At 41.5% G+C, this 15,399-nt stretch overlaps 1 protein-coding gene across 1 annotated transcript; it reads right to left on the reverse strand.

Annotated features, from left to right (window-relative positions):
• Positions 1-638: 638 nt before the first annotated feature.
• Positions 639-14,614, reverse strand: si:dkey-195m11.11 (uncharacterized). The gene is made up of 8 exons (XM_023985249.2): positions 14,546-14,614; positions 13,077-13,127; positions 10,957-11,259; positions 5,969-6,289; positions 5,151-5,471; positions 4,606-4,730; positions 1,053-1,233; positions 639-844 (listed from the first exon to the last, which is right to left on the reverse strand). Exons 1-8 carry the CDS (start codon positions 14,598-14,600, stop codon positions 663-665), a joined length of 1,539 nt encoding a protein of 512 aa, XP_023841017.1. The 5' UTR covers positions 14,601-14,614; the 3' UTR covers positions 639-662.
• Between the last annotated feature and the right edge of the window lie 785 nt (positions 14,615-15,399).

Consider the following 15,399-nt stretch of genomic DNA (forward strand, 5'->3'; position numbering starts at 1 on the left):
AGCTAAATATTCTATTTATTGATGAACATAATATACTCTACAAGCATATCAACATTCAACTTTCAAGTTATGATCCACTTTGTAAGCATCACCAACACAGTGAATGTGAAAATGTATAAAAAATGGTCGCCCTCTGTGTTGGTGCTTTGCAGGATGTCCAAGGAGGGCTGTGATTGGTTACATTGCCTACCAAGCCAATTTCTCTGTATAAAATGGGCCATAACGTTAAGACTAGCAGAGAACCCACTTTGGGACATTAATACGTTCGCGGAGTAATTTTAGTGAAAATCCCCAAAATCATGGTCTTTTTTTGTTTTAGTTTCGTGAGGAATCACCTATAGGGCAAATTAAAAATGTCACCCTACTCCCCACTGGGCACAGACATAAATGAAGCGTTTATTCTGCGTTGGTTCAACATCATTTCATTGAAATGACATGGAAACAACATTGATTCAACCAGTGTGTGCCAAGTGGGTCCCTTTACTGTGCACAACGTCTTCACCAGAGCCACATGACTAGTAGAAAGTAGGCCACTATATAAGGTTTAGGGTGACGTTTCAGACAGGCCCATACGTTTTATTTAATTGTAAATACACAAAAAGTTTACTGCATAGGGATTTTATGGAGATTTTCGGGGGGGGGGGGGGGCTTCCTGCATGTTTCTAGACACTCTCCATTCCTGGTGAGGCCTCTGGGTCAGCTGTGGACACCCCTTGAGAAGTGACAGCATTTGCTGTCTCCCCCTTCTGGACACGATAGACGCACATATACACTAATATGGCTGCTCCAGATGCGGTTGTGAGGAGAGCCGTGATGATGAGTCCGACATTTGGTTTGTACCATTCTGTTGAAAGTGAACGGAGAACACAAGAGTTACTGTGAAATGTGAGCATTGGGTATGGAGAGTAAGATAAGTCAGACAGTCATTACGCAAGCAGATTGCACTGTACCAATCGGTTACAGTACAGAGTAGGGGAGAGGCAGACATACTGTGAATACCTATAGAAGAGATGGCGTTGCTTTTAGTTAAGCGAGAAAACATAGGTACTCACTGCTCACGAAGATCCTCACTGAGGACACAGTCTGTTGAGACCCTCTAATTCTACAGGCATACTCTCCTGATAAGACAGGGGCATGAAGCATGGTCCTCATCTCCTCTCCTGAGGCGATTTGCACATTGTCGATTAAGTTAACGTACGAATCTATGGAGACCCTCGTCAAGTCCATGAAAAGCTGAGTAAAATGATGTGAAGAAACATCACCAATTGAGTTGTTGTTGACATTACATTACAGTACTTGCATACCACCAGTATTCTGCCCTACAAAGGCAAAATGCAGTAACTACACTTTTGGTCAAAATGTAGTTAAGACTGAAATCAGGCTTTATAGTATATGTTTTATCGTGTGACAAAGTGTCCTGGTTCAATTACATTCAGTTTCAGAGAACATGGAGTGTGAAATGTGTAGTAACTGCAAAATCCAAGTAAAAACCAAGGCAAACAGCAGTAACAGAAGTTACTGCACTTTGGCTTTGTTCCATTATGTTATGACTGCATTTACCAACTCTGCCATACACAGGCAAAGTGCAGTAACTATGCAAACAGTGAAACTGAGAAAAATGGCTATAACGTTTATTTGCTGTCCAGCCAAGTAATAATGCACTGATGTATTATCTTATTATAAAGGGATTTTTTTAATGCATATAAATCATGACAACTGATTTGACTTATGACCCCTACGTCAAATAAATGACCATACAAAGTCAAACAGAAAAACAACAAGAAAGTAGGATACACACATTTAGATTGTAGATATTGCACAAAGTCAAAAATATGTTTGCGGTATAATTATTCTGCGTGATGAAAATAGTCCTTACCTTTTGACAAAAAAATGGTTGAGGGTTACTACAAAACAACATTCAAAACATGAAAAGATAACTACATAAAACCATTAAATACAGTTGGAATGTACACTGAACAAACATATAAATGCAACATGTAAAGTGTTGGTCCCATGTTTCATGAGTTGAAATAACATCCCCGAAATGTGCATAAATGTGTTACCATCCCTGTTAGTGAAAATGTTTTCTTTGCCAAGATACTCCATCCGCTTGACAGGTGTGGCCCATCAAGAAGTTGATTAAACACCATGATCATTAAATAGGTGCACCTTGTGCTGGGACAATAAAATGCCACTCTCTGATGTGCAGTCACACAACGCCACAGATGTATTCAAGTTGACGGAGCATGCAATTTCCACCAGAGCTGTTGTCAGAGAATGTAATGTTCTCTACCATAAGCCGCCTTATGTCATTTTAGAGAAATACGTCCAACCGGCCTCACAACCGCAGACCACATGTATGGAGTTGTGTGGGCGAGCTGTTTGCTGATGTCAAAGTTGTGAACAGAGTGCCCCATGGTTGCGGTGGGTTTATGGTATGGGCAGTTTATCGATAGTAATTTGAACGCACAGAGATACCGTGATGAGATCCTGAGGCCTATTTTCGCCATCACCTCATGTTTCAGCATGATAATGCACCTCCCCATGTCGCAAGGATCTGTACACAATTCCTGGAAGCTGAAAATGTCCCAGATAATTCATGGCCTGCTGTCACGCCCTGGCCTTAGTTATCTTTGTTTTCTTTATTATTTTAGTTAGGTCAGGGTGTGACATGGGGGATGTTTGTGTGTTTTTGTCTCGTCTAGGGTGTTTGTATTGTCTAGGGGGTGTTTGTAGAGTTCATGGGGTTGTGTTCATTGTAGGTGTTTATGTAAGTCTATGGTTGCCTAGATTGGTTCTCAATTAGAGACAGCTGTCTATCGTTGTCTCTGATTGGGAGCCATATTAGGCAGCCATAGTCATTAGGTAGGTTGTGGGTGATTGTCTATGTGTAAGTTGCCAGTGTCTGCACTTATTGTTTGTATAGCTTCACGTTTGTTGTTTTGATTAGTTTGTATAGTATTATTTTCTTCATTAAAGAAGAATGTATTGTTATCACGCTGCGCCTTGGTCCTCCTCACTTAAATGTTACGACGAACGTGCCACCTGCATACTCGCCAGACTTGTCACCCATTGAGCATGTTTGGAATGGTCTGGATCGACTTGTACGACAGCGTGTTCCAGGTCCCGCCAATGTCCAGAAAACTTTGCACAACCATTGAAGATGCGTTGGACAACATTCCACAAGCCATAATGAACAGCCTGATCAACTCTATGAGAAGGAGATGTGTCGCGCCGCTTGAGACAAACGGTGGTCACAACCAGATACTGACTGGTTACTGGTCACACCAGATACACCAGATACTGACGCCCCTGCCTATTTCTCAAGGTATTTGTGACCAACAGATGAATATCTGCATTACCAGTCATGTGAAATCCATAGATTAGGGCCTAATGAATTTATTTAAATTGACCGATATCCTTATATGAACTGCAACTCAGTAAAATCGTTGAAATTGTTGTTTATATTTTTGTTCAGTAAAGTTAGACCTCTCAAACGGTTTCCATCAAACAGAAAACTACACTTTACCCATATAGTTGTTTATCGGTGGGTCTTCTGCGGGACGTTGAGCTAACATAGGCTAATGCGATTAGCTTGAGGTTCTAAGTAACAAGAAAATGTCATAGGACATAGACATATCGGATATTGGCAGAACGCTTAAATTCTTGTTAATCTAACTGCACTGTCAATTTACAGTAACTATTACAGTGAAATAATATTTTTTATTTTATTTTACCTTTATTTAACTAGTCAAGTCAGTTAAGAACAAATTCTTATTTTCAATGACGGCCTAGGAACAGTGGGTTAACTGCCTTGTTCATGGGCAGAATGACAGATTTTTACCTTGTCAGCTCAGGGATTCAATCTTTCGATTACTAGTCCAACGCTCTAACCACTAGGCTACCTGCCGCAATACCATGCTATTGTTTGAGGAGAGTGCACAATTTTGAACATGAAAAGTTATTAATAAACCAATTAGGCACATTTGGGCAGTCTTGATACATTTTTTTTTTTTACAGAAATACAATGGTTCATTGGATCAGTCTAAAACTTTGCACATACAATGATGTCATCTAGTGGCCAAAATCTAAATTGCAGCTGGGCTGGAATAATACATGATGGCCTTTCTCTTGCATTTCAAAGATGATGGTACAAAAAAAAAATATGTTTGTTTTTTTCTTTGTATTTTCTTTTACCAGATCTATTGTGTTATATTCTCCTACATTCCTTCCACATTTTCACAAACATCAAAAGTGTTTCCTTTAAAGTGGTACCAAGAATATGCATATCCTTGCTTCAGGGCCTGAGTTACCCAAATCMAACTGCCTGTATGTCATTTTAGGCGAAAATTGAAAAGGATGTGATCCTGAAAAGGTTTAAAGGTCATAAATTGGCAGCATTTTAGGGTTCATAGGTCAGATCAGTGGGAATGGTTGATGTGCATAAGAATTACTTCAATAATAAGATGATACATCACTGCATTATCATTTATCTACCTACAACATATTTGGCTGGCTAGCAAAAAAAAACTTTAAAGCCATTTTTCTCAGTTTCACTGTTAGCGTAGTTGCTAGGTGCAGTATTATAAGGAGCTACAGTTTTACCTTTTCCGTACCAAACCAAGGGGCATTGAACATGCAGGACAATTCCAACGAGTGCTCATCACTGATGTCGACTCTCGCTACCTCTCTGTAGCCTGTGACTGAGATCTTAGTAGTTGGCAGAGCATCTACAGGCAGAGGGAGAGGATTAGAAAAAAAATCCAGACCAAAAAAAAAATTCCATACAAAATATCAAAATGATCAAATCTTCAAAATACATGTATCTGGTCAAAACAGTGTCACAAAACATTAGGTAACGCCTTTACAGAGTGTTTCCCAATCCTGTGGACCCAAAGGGGTGCATTTCTTTTTCAAAACCAACAATAAAACACCGGATTCAACTTATCAAAAGCTTGATGACCAGTTTTTAAGTTGAATCTGCTAAGTTGGTGGTGGGCTATAAACAAACATGTGCAGACTTTTGGGTCCCCAGGACCAGGATTGGGAAAAACCCTGCACTGACGGCAATTTAACAACCAACAACCTAAAGAGTTGTACAGAATTAACACCAACCAACATAACTTGATGAAGAATGCACTCTCTCCCACCTGAGCAAACCATTTTCACCCCCTTCCTTGAGTTACAAAGGGGCTGCACCGCATCAATCTGACACTCCCTGAGTCGTCCCTCGCTTCCTCTGCACAATATGGAACCGATGGAGAAGTCAACCTTATGGTTGTAGTCTTGCTTCGTCGAGACGGAAGATAGTGTCCCGCAGCCCAGCTCTCGACAAACCACGCTACCCATTGCCGGGTTCCAGCTTTCTATCTGTTGGCACACAGGGCCCCAGCTTCCTCTGACCTGCACCTCCAGTTGTCCCAGACACTTGGAGCCCTGATACTGGGGCACAAGACGGATAGGCGCCTCCTCTGTGAGAAGCGGAGTGGAGTGTCAGAGGACATATTACATATTCAACAGGTGACTTTTTAGTTAGTAATTTGAATCTGGTCATATACAGTATAACAAATAAAGAAGGAAAGTCATAAAGTCATATACTGAATGCTCACATAAAATTTACTGGGCAAACCGACGTTTCGGCACGCAGTGCCTTCTTGAAGAGGGCACTGAGTGACGAAACGTTTGTTTACCCAGTAAATTGTTGTGAGCATACAGTATATGACTGTGTGACTTTCCTTCGTTATTAAATTGCTGGGAGAATATACAGGTGTCGACTTTCTTTCGTATTTTTATAAAGTTTACTCTCCCTTAGTTAGCACCTCTAGAAACAGTTTTTGGTTGTGTGTCAACTCGTGCTTTTTACTGGACGCTGGTCAGTGCCTGCAGACTGCCAACACATTACATTACAACACAGCATTATTGCTATAGGCCTATTGACTATTAACTCTTCCTGAGCTCAAACACCGACCTGCAATAGCTGGGTGGGGACTGGAGGGAGGAGAGAGGTAAATATGCTGGTTGAAGTCCACAATCTCCAGTCTGCAGACAAACTCGCAGGTTTCTGTGCCGTCCACTAGCCACCTGCTCAGTGTAATGGAATCGTGTCTGTCAAGAAGGGCCGCTGACCCCTGAAGCTTAAAGATATCGTTTCCCACAGTAACAGGCAGCTGTCTGTTGTAAAGGGCCAGGGTTCTGTTGGGGAAGCGGGTGGTAGTTTGGCAGCTGATGGTGTAGTTTCCTCCGATGGGTATGAAGGCGGGCACCACCAAACTTGGCCCTGGAAGAGAGGCTATTCGAGTGTCGAAGACAGATGGAAAGATAAGAGTCAGAGAGATAGGACAGTGAATGTCACAGTTCTCTTTAAGTCTTCATCTCTTGGCTATTTGTTCCTTTGTAGATTTCAGTAATCATAATGACTTAGGGATCGATTCAAGCCTTATTGCGACAACTCGTGATGGCCACTTGATTGACAGCTGATCTCTCGTTAAACCATCAATACAAGGTAAAATCATCCGCACAGCTGATCTCAATTGCAACCATTATCCGCCACCAATTTAACGCCCTATAAAGGCGCTTGCAGACGGGCAGCGGTAAATGGCAATTGAACCGTGAGAAAATCTGCCTAACGTGTGTAGAGACCAGCGGTCCTGGTTGTTGTCAGCTCGAATGCTGTCATTAAAACATTGTTTGATTGGTTTATGAATTCTGCTCATTGGTCAACCATGTGTGACGGCCGCTCAAGACTTCAGCTAATTTCCGTTTTTTTGGTGCCTCGAGTGCCGAGCCAACGGCTCCGCTCACGGGTGCGAGCACTTTGAACTGCGCCGCTTGCAAAACTACTTGCGTTTGGCTGCCTGCCTTCCTACACCCGTTAAGTCTATGAGACCTTCGCAAGTTACCGCGGCCCGCCTGTAAACGCCTTTATCAGGGATCAAGGTAAGACCCAAGTGCAGACTGTGTAGTAACAATGTTTATTGTAACCACAGGGGCAGGCAAATGACAGGTCAAGGCAGGCAGGGGTCGATAATCTAGAGCGGAGGCCAAGGTACAGGACGGCAGGCAGGCTCAGGGTTAGGTCAGGCAATGGTCAGTAATCCAGAGGCGGAGCAAAGGTACAGGACGGCAGGAAGGCTCAGAGGCAGACAGTGGTCAGGCGGGAACAGGGTCAGGACTGGCAAAGGTCAAAAACCAGGAGGACGAGAAAAGCAAGACTAGGGACAACCAGGAGCTGAGACAAAATGCTGGTAGGCTTGAACAAACAAGATGAACTGGCAACAGACAGACAGAAAACACAGGTATAAATACACAGGGGATAATCGGGAAGATGGGCGACACCTGGAGGGGGGTGGAGACAAGCATAAAGACAGGTGAAACAGATCAGGGCGTGACAGCCTTAACATGGATGTCTTGTTATCTTTCATCAGAGACACTGGATATAATGTCGAGAAGCTTGTATCTCTGCCCTAACAATAGGGTTTGTTGTCCACAGAGTGGAACGGCGGGCTGTCAAGCCCTCGCCTATTCCTCTCTTTGGATTGGTGGATACTTCTCGTTATTTTAATACTTTTTTGAATATTCAATGGATGTTGACGTCAACCGCCTYTATTCAATGGAGAGTGAGATGCTATGCTAGCCTCATGAATATGCATAGACCGCCTCGAACTCCGATATAAAGTGCTTTTTCTCAAAGTTCCCGGGATGTCACGTGCATCACACTCACCGACCAGTTTATTACGCACACCACCACGTTCATGATAATGGATCTCTCCTACAGAAAGTGAGTCACGTGGCCGTGGCTTGCTATATAAAGCATGCTGACAAGCGTCAAGGCATTCAGTTACAGTTAGAAAGGGCAAAACAAGTGACCTCAGGTTCTTTGAGCAAGAATCGTGCAAGCTAATGGGCGGGCAACAAAAAGACAAATAATGGTGCAGTACAACGGTGGCGTGCATAACGGCATCTCGGAACACACAACTCATCGATCTTTGACGCTGGTGGGCTATTGCAGCAGACGACCACACCGAGTTCCACTCCTATCAGCTATAAAAAAGAAGGGGCTCCAGTGGGCACACGATCACCAACACTGGACAATTGAGGAGTGTAAAAAGTTCAGTTTACTTGAGTGGCCTGCGCAGTCCCCAGACCTCAACCCAATAGAGCCTCTTTGAGATGAGACGGAATGGGATGTTTGTAGCATGAATGTACTGCCGTCCAATCTGCAGCAACTGCGTGATACCATTATGTTAGCATGGAACAACATCCCTGTGGAACATTTCCCGACACCTTGTAGAATGCCCCAAAAATTCAGACTGTTCTGGAGGCAAAGGGGGGTTCGACCCAGTACTAAATGGTTGCACCTAATAAACTGGCCGGTGAGTGTATATCAGTACACTCGTAACAACCTAAGCATTACGAAACTTCTACTAGATCAAATAAGCCTCACATATCAAAATATAAATTAATTTTCGTCTTGACTAAATTCGACATTCTCTCATTGTCCCCCATACAAAAACTCCTCACTAGCTTAATTATTAATGATATGCTTAACATGTACAGCTTTTGGGCAGCGTAAACTCTCTTGCTTCACCTCTTCCTCTGTCTTTTAGTCCTGATTGCAACCAACATTTTTCAAGACGATTTTGCCCTCTGCTAGGTATTATCATCGGACTATTTTAATCTTGATATTTGAGCGGACTTAGGGCGACGCATCTACTACAATCATTCCATAGGCCTACAACAATGCCAATGAGCCGTATCCTACACATTTTATGTATTGAAGAAATCATGTTGTAGGATTAAATCTTAATTTTCTATTTATGTAATCCATTAATTATTTTACTTGTCCTAATAAAAGAGTAATTTCTTATCAAGAGGGGAAAATGAAATATTCCTGAACTATAGGCTACACATTTGAAACAAAATTGATAGTGTTGTATTTTGAATTAAATTATATTGTAGGCTACATTTCCAGTCTAATCAACAACAAAAAATTCAGTTATAAAAGAGAAACAGAAGAATATGACATTTTACAACTGAATTTTGTTGTTCCTGATCAGATGTTACTTGATTGAATACAGGTAATGACCATTTCTGCTGTCTTGTATCAAGCTTGACACCGTAACGTCATCAGATCAGCTGGCCTGATAGTTTTATTCCACTATTTTTTCATTGCAACCAAGTCATTTTTTGCCTGGCTACCCAGGCTCCTTTCTCCAGCCAAATGCTACACCACGCCCACAGCATTAGTTTCTTATCCGCGATGAATCTGGATCTGAGTACACCCCGACTCTTCCCCGAATGCAAACACATTCAGGGCCGTCTGATTGGTCCAGAGACAGATGGGTTGGGCCAAAGCCAGAACACACATGGGTAAAGTGGCAGTTTGAAAATTCGTCATTGGCTTAGATTGGTTAGAGATGAGTTTACACTGCTGCTACTAGCTGTTTATTATCTATGTATACTCACTTTACCCCTACCTACAAATTACCTCGCCTAATCTGTACCCTCTGTATATAGCCTCGTTTTTGTTATTTTATTGTGTTACTTTTTCTAAAATGTTTCCTTTTTAGTTTATTTAGTAAATATTTTCTTAACTCTATTTCTTGAACTGCATTTTTGGAAATGGGCTTGTAAATAAGTGTCACGCAAGTCCGGGGCCCGCTACGAGGGTCCCCAGTCCGGGGTCGGCGGCGAGGGTCCCCGCACCAGAGGCGCCACCAAAGATGGGGGAGCCAGAGGCGGAAGGGAGTCTACGTCCCGCACCAGAGCCGCCGCCGTAAAGGAAGCCCACCCGGACCCTCCCCTTTAGAGTCAGGTTTTGCGGCCAGAGTCCGCACCTTTGGGGGGGGGGGGGGGGGGGGTACTGTCACTGTGACTAGGGTGGGCATTCTAGTTTCTTTATTTCTATGTTTTCTATTTCTTTGTGTTTGGTCGGGTGTGGTTCTCAATCAGAGGCAGCTGTCTATCGTTGTCTCTGATTGAGAACCATCCTTAGGTAGCCCTTTTTCCCACCTGTCTTTGTGGGAAGTTATCTTTGTTAGCGGCATTATAGCCGAGTTAAGCTTCACGGTCGTTTCTGTATGTTTATTGTTTTGTTGGCGACATCATTAAAATAAAAGTATGTGCGCTCACCACGCTGCACCTTGGTCCTCTTCTTCAGACGTCCGTGACAGTAAGCATTTCACGGTAATGTTGTTATGTTCTTTTCGGCGCATGACAAATGCAATTTGATTTGAGATTATCTAATCGCTGATGACTTTGTTTTCTACAACAGCCCTCATGTCCCTCGTCATCACAAACAACTTCAATGATGGCAGTCTTAGACTAAAGTATGTAGCGAATTACAGAGCAGCGGAAGAATAGTTTGAGTCCTCAGGCTAGGTTATTTTAGCTCGGAATGTAATCTCCGTTAGTAGCGTGTTAAGAAWTCCAGCGGTAATTTGCAGGTGAGCATTAAATTCTGTGTCTTTGTTGCAATGCTGCCATAATAATTACCTGTAAGGTTTTACTGATTCCATTTTACCCCCCTTTTTCTCCCCAATTTCGATCTTGTCTCATCGCTGCAACTCCCCAACGGGCTCGAGAGGCGAAGGTCGAGTCATGAATCCTCCGAAACATGACACGCCAAACCGCGCTTCTTAATACCCGCCCGCTTAACACGGAAGCCAGCTGCACTAATGTGTTGGAGGAAACACCGTTCAACTGACGACCGCGAGGCGAGCAAACAAATAATGCACAACTAATCCTAAAACTAAAGTACTGTAGCGACCTTAGTTTAACACCTAGCGTTTGTCTCTTGGGGAGACTAAAAGAGGCATAGTTCAGCCATAATCTGAGAGGAAGTTGTGTATCACTTTACTGGAAGTTTATTTCAATTTTTTTAAGTGAAGAGAGGCCTCCGTTGATCTGTTGATTATGATGATCTGTAATAAGAGTTAGACATTATGACACACTTACAGATGGTAAGGTTGGCTGGATTGCTTGTTCCCGACACGTCTCCAGTATTGCTGGCATTGTACCAGCATACGTAGATCCCCTCATTGGCTGCAATGGCTTTCGTGGTGAACCTGACATCATCTCTGTTTTGTATGGTGAGGGAATTTATTGCCGAGAGGGATTGGTTGGCCCAGCTAAAAGAGACAGTTATTGGCAATCTAACATTGGTCGGAAGTGTGCAGATCAGCTCCACGTCTGAGAAAAGTTGGATGTTGCGGCCAAAACGGGGGCGGTAGAAAGAGAGCGAGGGGGCTGGAAGAGGGCCTGTGGAAGAGTGAGAAAAGTGTGAAATCACTACAAAGGTACAGCAACACACACACCACAGGAGGCTGCTGATGGGAGGGTGGCTCATAATAATGCCTAGAATGCAGTGAATGCAATTGTATCAAACACATGGAACATATACCCTGATGAAGACAGCTTGGCTGTCGAAACGTTGGTAAATACATTTTTGCATCTGAGCTCCTAGAGTGTGCGGCTCTCCTTTAAGTTTTCTACTCCGCTAGCCAGCACCTCGCCTAATATAGGTGTGCGTTTCTTTTTCTTCTAGATCAAACACATGGAAACCATTTGACGTGTTCGATTCCATTTATTCTGTTCCAGCCATCACTAAGATCCCATCCTCCCCAATTAAAGTCCTAACAACCGCCTATCACACACACACACCTTGTTTTTCAATACATCGTATTGCCTATGGGTTACACAGTGCCATGCAAAAGTACTCGGTTGCACAATTTTCACATTTCTAGCGTTAGATGGATCCAGCCTTGCAAAACTTATGAAACCAGGAAAACACCCCTTTACACCGATGCTTGCTACATAGGTGACCACACTACAGATCTCCAGTTAACCACAACACATGACTTGTGAAGAGGATGTTGCTTTACAGAAGGATATTCTGACACAATGCAAAGTATACAACATTCTTAAGGGAAACTGTTACAAGCTGTTTTCCTGTGTTAAAGTTATAGCCAGGGGTGTAATCATTACTCCAAACAGTTGCAAAACGTTACATTTTGCAGCTAAAACTAGTGTTTCTATTGGAAAGGTTCAGCAAACAGGAAGGGGCCTACCTGAATCTGAGTAATGACTACACCCCAGTTGTTTATATACAGTATATATATCTTTTTTTCAGTATTACCATCATTATCCACTAGGTTTGCTGCAAATTCAAAATCCTAGGAAATGTTATTTAATTGACACAAGCTGTCTCCAATCAATATTATTTATAATATGATTATCATTGCATTGTTGGAAAGAGGTCTCAAGGTAAAAAATGTCACTGTATTGTTTTACACTTGCGCTTATGGCGAGTAAAGTTGTGTGAACTTAACTGGGTGTGTCTCCCATAGACACCAATAGATGGGATTCGGTGGAAATGATGCGCGCGCGTCGATAGAGCCCGGAAGCCGCGCATTGTTATGATTCTGAATGGTCAGATAGCTAGCAACAGTGACAAGAAGCTGCCATGTGGGGAATCGTAGGGAATCGTAGGTGTCTCGTTTCATTTCAAGACATAGTTTTGTCTTGTTCATGAAACCATGACTTGTTTTGAATTATTTCATGTCAATGCTAATATGGCTATAATTCACTAGCTAGCTAACCAACAACTGTAACAATATATTTGAGAGACAACAAGTGCTCATTGTGCAATAGTTGCCCCATAGTTGCACACCTGTCGGTTTTGTTGCTATACAACCAACCAGTCTATGCAATAGCAGTTGGGTCTGGTCTACTTAGTATATTAACTTTTATTCAACCAGAAACAAAACAAAAAAAGCTGAGTGGGGTGTCTCGCTTCTTCTGTCTCTGATTAAGATTCGTAGAACTACGCCTCCCCTGGCTTAAGGCGTGGGGATACATAGGTTCGGTTTGCTCCTAGCAGACCTCTAAAGCGGACATCTGTGCTCGCATACTCCCTAAAGAGCTTCATGTTCTTTAGTGGTACTCTACCAACTATACATAACGTATAATGCGTCTCACATCGGGAACATAGATTCATTTACAGACAACTGTGTATGGAGAGAAACAACCATTTTTAACAAGCACATTTGGAAATATGCAAGAGACAGCATGCTTACCCTGAGTCCAAATCACCCTGGCTGATTGCCCAAGCCACAAGATGGTGAGCACTGGGTGAGAAGGAGAGGAAAGGGACATTTTGGTGTTGTGTAACTGCTCCAACTTCCCTCCCCACAACTTACTGATAGTGAATATTCTTTAAACCATACACTGACTGTAACATATATTCTGACTACATCTGACCGATCTGTTGAGTATAAAAACAAATGATAAAAAAACAGTGAGGTCCAAAAGTATTTGGACAGTGACACATTTGTTGATGTTTTGGCTCTGTACTCAATCACTTTGGATTTGAAATGATACAAAGTGTAGACTGTCAGCTTTAATTTCAGGGTATTTTCATTCATATCGAGTGAACTATTTAGAAATTACAGCACTTTTTGTGCAAAGCCCCCCCCCCCCCATTATAGGGAACCAAAACGATTTGGACAATTCACTATGTGTATTAAAGTAGTCAAAAGTTTACTACTTGGTCCCCTTATTCCTAGCGCACAATGACTACATCAAGCTAGTGACTCTACAAACGTACAGAGGCACAAAGATCATACCCCCAAGACATTACCAATAACAATGAATGATAGCATTGTTAGGGGGGTATGATATTTATGCCTTCAAATTTCTCACTCATCATTATTCACGATTAATTCAGGATTATCTGTAATCATGGTAGCAGCCACGTTATTGTAGAGGCTGTTCAGAAACATATTCTATTCTTATTTACAATAAAAGTTATTACAAAATTACACAATACAATATTTACCATTCATTTCTGTTGGGCACAAAATAATCAGAAACACAGCCAAAACAAGTTTGCAGAACTCTTAGGAAGTCCCAAGGTTTTGCTCACCTGAGGTAGCGTATCATCTCATGTTAAACTGTAGACCACACTATTTACCAAGAGTTTTCATCTATATTCTTCGTAGCTGTCTATTTACCACCACAAACCAAATACTTTGCTCCCCTAAAGTGGGGGTCTATGTACAAAAAGACCTGTAATTTCGAAACGGTTCACCAGATATGGATGAAAATACCCTCAAATTAAAGCTGACAGTCTGCAGAGAGCCAAAACAACAACACTTGTCACTGTCCAAATACTTGTAGACCTCACTGTATATAAAACAGGTCATTATTTAAAGATATTAAAAGAAAAGATGCTTTGTAAATTAAGAATAATGGGGTGCCAACAAAGTTATTTTGTGCTGTTTATGTTCATGCTGTAAGACAGTACAATGTATGTATACTTATATACTGTAGGAGAAATAAGTATAAGTAAGTATAAATATGAATGCACTGAAAGCTGTCATTTTTATATTAAATCAAACCATTTACAAATGAATAAAAGTTTACAAAATTATAAATGTTAACATTTGAATTTGTCAAGTCCTCAGCATTGTGGTTAATTGTTTAAAAAATAAATGTCCATCCATATAAATGTCCATATTGAACAAATACTCGTATGTACCTGTACCTGTTACGCTGAGCATCGCCATAGTGAATGAAACTGACGAGAATAATTGGTCCATAAATTCCAGAAAATAGATTTGAGCAATAGCAAATGGGGAAGATCTTAACTTCCTACATAAACTGTCAGTACTTTACATAATACTAGAAACTTAGTTATTCACAGAGTTCGAGCTGTTGGAGGAATCGAATACCAGATTAATTCAGCACATATTGAATTTTGAAGCCAGTGTAACATCTTTACACTTGTTTATCCAATCATTGATCATTGTAACTAGAATGGTTTCGAATTTTGTTATATTAGTTTGACTTTCTTGTCAAGAAATATTCACATCTGATGATGGGATTTAACAAAATGTTGGCACAATTATATATTTTGAAAAACACTTTTTTATGGATATGATGATTTTTACAAATTGATAATTCAATTTACAACGCAATAACCCCTGGATAAGGCTTCTTCACTCTGTTAGAGAGAGGAGGCAATGTGGATTATGCCATTGCTCATTGTTTTCCGCAAGAGGGCAGTGTTGTTCTGCTTTTCTTTGAGAGCTCCATCCTCTGCTTCGATATGATATCACAACAACTCACATTTGGACTAAAATAGCACAACTTGCATCTGGCTTACGAAGTACTTGTGCAACACTAAGTAAGGAATCAAAAAAGAAATACACTGAACTGTCTGAACAAAACAATACCCTCATTGCAATTTGTAACACAGTTGAGATGTAGACTGTAAAATTCTTTGTTTTTGTAATGCAACATTAGTGTGGATTAAAGTAGCCACAACTGTGGTCCTATAAATCTTCTCATCCTAGCCAGGAGTGAAAATATAAAACAGATATAGCAATATATCTATAC

Source organism: Salvelinus sp. IW2-2015, linkage group LG1 (assembly GCF_002910315.2).
Source record: "Salvelinus sp. IW2-2015 linkage group LG1, ASM291031v2, whole genome shotgun sequence".
In the NCBI taxonomy this organism is placed as follows: Eukaryota; Metazoa; Chordata; class Actinopteri; order Salmoniformes; family Salmonidae; genus Salvelinus; species Salvelinus sp. IW2-2015.

Coding starts and splice junctions, on each gene's coding strand:
- si:dkey-195m11.11 (XM_023985249.2), bottom strand. CDS start 14,600: ATGGACCAATTATTCTCGTCAGTTTCATTCACTATGGCGATGCTCAGC. Junction 1,234..4,605: donor CTTGGTTTGGTACGGAAAAG/GTAAAACTGTAG, acceptor CATTTTACTCAG/CTTTTCATGGACTTGACGAG. Junction 845..1,052: donor AGTGAGGATCTTCGTGAGCA/GTGAGTACCTAT, acceptor CACTTTCAACAG/AATGGTACAAACCAAATGTC.